This window comes from Apaloderma vittatum, unplaced genomic scaffold, assembly GCF_000703405.1.
Source record: "Apaloderma vittatum isolate BGI_N311 unplaced genomic scaffold, ASM70340v1 scaffold20052, whole genome shotgun sequence".
NCBI classification, from domain to species: Eukaryota; Metazoa; Chordata; class Aves; order Trogoniformes; family Trogonidae; genus Apaloderma; species Apaloderma vittatum.
Genome location: NW_009703315.1, coordinates 16564 through 23499, shown reverse-complemented (window position 1 = coordinate 23499; position 6936 = coordinate 16564). Strand labels below are relative to the sequence as shown.

The following is a 6936-nucleotide window of genomic DNA, read 5'->3' as shown; positions in this document are numbered from 1 at the left end:
CGACACTACAGTGTCCAGAGTTTTTGTGGGAGACAGATCACTTGGCTGTTGGGTGACACAGTCCCTTGGGCTTTCAGCACCAGCTATGCCAGGGAGCCTTTTTCATGGATGCTCTTCAAGACAGAAGGAACTGAAACTCCCAAAGGCAACTCATCCTACGGGATCTATTTTCTGAGCAGTGTGGGAAGGTACCGGCCTGCAAACCCATTTATTAGCACAAACAGGAGTTTATGTTTAACTCTGCGGAACGGGTAGAACAAAGGATTATTAAATAAAATTCCGATTAGTTCGGCTGAAAGCAAAATACCAGCTGGAGCCTGGGGTAAGGCAGGCAGGCTGTCAGTAAACACGTGCTGCCAGCCCATCTGCACCCCCCCGCCCCAGCTCTGACCACAGGGGAGCCCCAGACCGAAACAGCAGAACCAAAACGTCACCATTGCGCCCAGCACTCTGAGAGCTCAGGTCCTGCTCTCCGTCAGGCAAAGCCTTCGGTGCCACAGCACCGGTCGTAACCGCGCAACAGGAACGAAAGCGATGAAAGCTGAGTTTTCCACCTCGACACCACGCTTTGTGGGCTTTCCAAGTGGGAACGCTGTCACCCAAAGCAGCTCTCGTGGAGTTCCACTGCCTGGGAACACACGCATGGCACGCTACTGTACCTTCAAGAAGGTGTTGCCCACAAGCCAGCCCGCCTAACTGCAGCCATATTCATTAACAGCCCGTCGTTTGGATCCTATTGCAAAAGTTGATGAAGCCACTTTGCAAGAGGGCAGCCTCCCTGAGCGGAAGATAAATAATGTATATAAAAGGGGGCTGGGAGGGAACGGGCGCATCCTTGCAAGGTCACGCTAGAATGCATCAGTGGCTGGCTGAGCCTGGGCTCCTCTGGTAGGAAGCCCGAAGCTATTTATGACTCATGTAATTAATTAATGCCAACGGGTGTTCTGCTGCAGGCACGTGGGAGACCAAAGGGAAATATGAAGCGAGCAGGTTAGGAAATGTAGTGGAGGTGGGGGAGAAAGATGACATTTCTTGCAGTAAGACATGCTTTGAAGTAATTATCAACAGTCCAAACAGCCGGCAGCTCGTTTGGCTACATCAGTACAAAATCAATTAGGAGCTTTAGAAACGCACCGCCTCATGTTTCAGAGAGCATCGGGGATGAGAAGTGGCCATGTGAGGCAGGGCAGGCGCATTTCTGAGCACCGCAGGCCCCCAGACCCCGCAGCGCCGTCCACAAATGGTGTGACCAGTAGAGGGAGCGTTGTTAATGCCTTCCCAGTCATAGACGGTTTTGGATGAGGAACACTGACGGTTTGATGTGACTTGTCTCTAAAGTCAGACAAGTTTAACAGATGCGAGAGAAAGGAGCAAAGGGCAAAGCGAAAAGCGGGCGTACGCCTTGCAAGCTGAGTCCCTGCAGGCACTCAGGGCTCCCAGCACAAACCAGCTTCTCCTTCTGGAGCAGGCTCTCAAGACACCAGGAGCTAAAGGAAACTCGCAGATCACACTAAGAAAGGGACCACGTCTGCGGCTTTCCCCGCTTCAGTTTGCAATCCTGCAGTCTCACACCCAACGCTCAACGTGTGGCGACGCTGAGTCATGACACTGCGCTCGCACAGACCGTTTGAGGACAATGAGAGCTTAACCTAATTTTGTCCCTTTGTTTGTCCTCTGTGCAGAGATCAATCAGTTCCACCCCCCTGCCTTCGCATCCCTGTGCGGCCAGTGCCTAAAACATTCTGCAGCAAAACTCTAAACACAAATAAAGCGCGCCCTTTCCCCCCATCTGGCTCCCTAAAGTCCTTCTGCGCTGTCCAACTCCCACCCAACCTATATCCTCTCTCCTCTCTCTCTGGTGCCAGAATATCTTTTGTCGGTTCCCAAGCGTATTCAAGCACTGTCCCGTCTCCCTCTTCCACAGTTGCCTGCAACAAATGCCCTCACACAACGAGGGCGGCAAATCTGCTTCCAGCCCAGCACTGTTTTCCATTTCTGCTTCTCCACACTCATCTCTTCTCTCTGGATGCTTGCAGGGGCAAAGCACCAGAGCATCAGCCTGCCTGTGCCATCTGGACGAGCAGCAGAGGCTGCCTGCAGTCTCAACCCAGGCTGGCAAAGCCTGGGAGGCTGCAGAATATTCCCCTTCGAGCCTTGTGCACCTCCGTGGTCCGAGGGATCTTGCTTCCTACCCTCTGATCGCTGCCAAAGCCGTCAAACCCGGGCTGGTGGGACTCCCTACTGCTATCTGCTATTTTTCTGGTGCAAATCCATGCAAATTGATAGCAGAGATTGAAAAAACAAGAAAAAAAAGAAAACAAGTCAAGTGGCAGTTGGGTTTAGTTTCATAAATATATGTGAGTGAGTAGAACAAGAGCAACAAAGTGCTCCTTGCTGGTGGGCTGAGAATCGACATGAGTCTGAGCCTCCAGGGTAAAACACGAGCGACGTAAACGACAACATGAACACCCACTTAGCATTCGTGCTACATGTTCCCGATCCGAGCCTCACCAGCTTTAAGAATGCTTCTGTTACATACCATAATGCTCCCAGTTATGAGTGATCTGGATTGTTTATTTTCTAAACAGATTTTCCCCTGCCCCCCCCTCAGGAGATCCCATAAGCCGAACACAAAAGCAGTCTTGAAGAGGTGTTTCAACCTCTTTTGGCTATGCAATACCCACAGCTGGCTCCGCTTCCCTGATTGTTTGATACTGACCTTGAGGATATTTCGGCCATTAAACGACTCCCGTTCCTTGGAAGCTGATTTACCAGGCATTGGATTGTTTCGCTCTTCAGCTGTAAAAGAGAAAAGCCACCACCAGAATGAGCTTCAGATGGGAGAACTGTGTGTGCTGTACTTCACCCCCCACTCTCTCCCTTCCCAAAGTCAGCTGTCAGCTAATAATCCATCTTTGTTCAGTTCTTAATGCAAAAAAACCAACCCACTTCCAGTTTGATTTTAAAGAGAACAAGGCTGAATACACAGGAATTGGTGCCTCTATCAGGATCACCTGCACTACCTGGAGGAAAGACCTGAAACCATAGCTACTGCTCCAGTGGTTCCATAGAGCTGGTGGCCTACCTGCTTCTCCCCGGCAGATTTTAATCCCACACCCTGCCAGGGTGGCAGCACCTCTGCAAACCTCTGTCCCCTGCTCCGGGGAGCACATACACGCAGCGTGGACCCTCCTGCTCGGTGGGGACGCAGCCACACATCAGCATGAAGAACAGCAACCTGGGCCTGCAGCAAGCGCCGGATGCCTACATCTTCCATCTATTGCCCCAGACCGTGTCTGGATTTTTACATAATGCCCCAGTACGCGATCTGTTCTTTACACGGGACCTCCGCCTCACTCTGTGACTACACTCGATATTTCTTTTTGTCTCCAGCACTAAGGATGAAGTCCCACTCACGCCTAGCATGCTACTCAAATGCTGTATTGAATATCAAGCACCAGAGAAAGCTATGAAAAGCTTCAGCACGACGTTGTCAAAGCTCACGAATCCCGCCCAGGCGCCCGAGCACATGTTTGCACATGGAGAACAAGGCTGTAACATGCTGCCGCTCCCTAAACACAAAGCATTGGAGGCTGCTTTATAAAGCAACGCAATAATAACGATATAGACTTAATAACAGCTCATATTCAGCCTCGCAGCCATCTGAACGTGATTTAACGAGAACGATCCTGGAATCATGGTACTGAAAGCATGGGCGATCTTCAACTTGACCAAAGAGGATCACATTTTCCCCTTTAAAGCACAGTCCACGGAGTTGTTGCTGAATTTCAATTTAAGGTTGGGGCACCGAGAGCCCCACGGTACTTGAACACATTCCTCTCTAGCCCCAATCTGATGAGCATTACTGGAAGACGGTTTTTTGGAAGCCATGACGAGGCATCTTAGAAAAGATTCCGAAAGGGTTCAAAGCATGTCTGCCTTCTCCAGCTGCGCCCATCGCTAACTTCATTTTTTTCTGGGTTTTATTCAGTGACAACCCCCCCTCACAATCTTGGACATATTGCTGAGATTAAGAAAAAAAAATCAGAGAATTTAATAAAAGAAAAAAGCGTTCAGAAGTACAACGTTAAATGCATTTATCAGTAAAGATGAGGGATACGCACCGCTTGGATCTTTCCTGAAGAGAGTGTTCATGACTGTAGCATGCAGCTTCACCCTATCCCACTCTTTAAGCATCAGGCCGGAGGCCACGAACCTTTCCACCAATCGATCAGCAATCACCTGCAATCTGGGAAAGCAAAATCAGAAGAAGCAGCGTAAACCAAGGAGAAACCTTTGCCTCGTCAGCTTTTTCTTCTCAGCCAGGGAGGGCAGCATGCATGAAATGAAGTCTCTGCAGGCAGCTGGGGAAAAGAAGGAACTAGTCTGGCAGAAAACGAACAGAGCCATCAGGATTCAGCTCTAACGCGAAAAAGTGCTGGTTGCTTCACAAAGCTTCCTCAGCAATCACTTCTGCTGCAAACACTTCAGGAAGAAGGGCAGATTTAGCGTAGCAGAGAGCTTGTTTCCAGCGACAGATATTGGGACTTTAAGGATGCATCTTTCTGCCGCCAGGAAGCAATAACGTGACTTTCCTCAAAAACGCTAAATTCTGTGGACCCTGCGGGTGGCAGAGGCCCCTTGACTCCTGGGGAACCCACTCACTCTGGGAACGTGACCCGCACAGCGCACCGCGCTGGAGCTCACATCTCTCTGTCCCAAACAAGCACTCCAGCCACTGGGCTTTATTTCTGGGAGAGCCCAGAATGTGGCAACAAACTCAGACAGCACATCCCAGCAAAGGCTTCAGCTTTGGAGCTAAAGAGGGAGCAGGATCCAAGGACTTATTGTCACCTTCTTGTCAGGGATACAGCAGCTGTGGCTGCTGGGACCTGCAGGCAGAGCTGCCCAAGGATTCACAGCAGGAGCAGGAAGCTGATGAGAGGAACACCCTCACATATCCTACGTCTAAAGAGCTGAAAGAACTTTCAGGCTGCTGCTGAAATTTCTGCAGGGTCCCAGCCTTTCCAAAAAGAGCGAGGATGTGCTAGAACAAGAGCTTCTCGTCCCCAAAACAAGGCAAGGGGGTATTACTCCATGCAAGAATTTGGGCTTCTCTCACCATGTCCAAAGATTAGAGAGCTTTCTGCTCCACCAGGTCCCACAACTTCAGTGTCTCAGCTTCCGCGGAAGAGGCAGCAAGTGCCTTCTCTCAGGCTGGTCCCCAGAGCCCAGGACTGCTACGGTTCAGATGCCAGCTCCTACCCCACCACAGGTTTTGTACAGCTCCTCACAGGCTGCCAGCCCCCATGTGACAGTTTCAAGGCTCTCCAACTACCAATTGTCATAGCTTTCCACCACTTTCTGGCTTTGCATCGGTAATTTTTAAAATTAGCAATGACAAAGATTAAATGAATATCATTACAGACAATACTAAAACAAATTAACAGAGAATAGCTCAAGTGAAAATGGTGCTTTATTATGTTATAAAGTTAATCAAGGAAATAAAACAAATTAGAATGAATTATAATGGAAATTATTTGGCATGTGGGAGGCATCAGAGCACGATCCCTCTCTCAGTCTGAGCCACTATATGTGCAGAAGGGCTTGCCAACCCCCAATTCTGTCTGCAGTTATGCAAGCTAGGTCAGGGTAGATCAAATCTCCCACTTTATAACTTAAGCTGATCAAGATCATCCAAAGACCAGGAAGGAACTCCACCCCTCAGCCATGTCAGGAACTACACAGAGCTAGAAAAATGTCTTTCATGAGACAGGAAGGCACACACCTCTTTTAAATGCAAGCTGTAGCAGTTTGATCCAGCACAGCAAACCACACGGCTGCCACTCTGCTCTAGTGCTGGCCTTGCAGCTGAGAAACTCTGCCTTCTATCTGCTTTCCCCATTTCCTTGAGCAAAACGCAGCAGGTGTGAGCAGGCAAGAGGTGCATGGAGCTGCTCAGCAATGATCTGTGTAGCAGAGCAGAAAACGAAGCAGAGTCTTCTGGAGGGATCACCGTTTGTTCGCTCTTTATCATCACCATTTGTCACTGCTGTAATCTCAAAGGAAGCAAGAGATGTTGTCACTGTTCTCCAGCCGCACAAAATATCTTCTTCCCCCTTGAGAAAGCTAAATGTTTTCTGGATGCTTGCTAACAGGTAAGGAACTGTATTAGAGGAGAAGTATCAGGTGAATTAATTTGCAGGTGAGGGCAGGACTGGCCTGGGCCAAATGTAAAAACTTAAAATTGCTTGGCACTCTCTGAGCACGCTGCTACGCAAAAACAGCAAAAAAGGTGTTACAGAAGAGAAGGCTGGCAGCCTCCAGGTGCCATGCAAAGCACGAGATCTGGGTTTGGTCAAACCCTCAGCTAACAGACCTCTGTGAAGACCAGGGGAGACATCAACCCTTTCTCTAGGAGGCAGACAGGGGTTGTTTTCATTTTTAAGGCAAGGTGGATTTAAAGATCTAATTTCTTTCCCCTGCCAAAATCAGCTCTGCCACCCCTGACGCACATCAGCACTTTCTGCCAGAATTCTGGGTAAGTGGGTTCTCCGCAGAACAGATCCGCCTGGCATCTGAAGCACACCACAGTGCTAGTACCAACAATTCAAGCTGTCTCCAGACGCAGGCAGGCATCCCTGCCTCACTTTAGGGCCTACTTACACTCCGCAGGATTTCTCTACCAGCTCCTCAGCTCACAGACTTATTGTCAGATGCAAGCAGACTTGCAAGCACTGCACCTCAGAGATGATCCAGAATCACAGAACCACAGAATTGTTGAGGCTGGAAAAGACGTCTAAGATCATCTAGTCCAGCTCATGACCTAACACCACCACACGGGCCAGACCAGGGCACCCAGTGCCACATCCAGCCTCTCCTTAAACCCCCACAGGGACAGTGACTCCCTCCCTTGCCTGGGCAGAGGAACCCGAT

At 49.7% G+C, this 6936-nt stretch overlaps 1 protein-coding gene across 1 annotated transcript in view; it reads right to left on the bottom strand.

Annotated features, from left to right (window-relative positions):
* ASCC1 (activating signal cointegrator 1 complex subunit 1) overlaps nt 1-6936 on the bottom strand; it is a 34047-nt gene that overhangs the window by 11769 nt on the left and 15342 nt on the right. The window contains exons 8-9 of the mRNA XM_009864599.1: nt 4125-4249; nt 2720-2799 (exon numbers count right to left, since the gene is read on the bottom strand). Coding sequence (XP_009862901.1) covers nt 2720-2799; nt 4125-4249 — 205 coding nt within the window. The remainder of the gene's footprint in view (nt 1-2719; nt 2800-4124; nt 4250-6936) is intronic.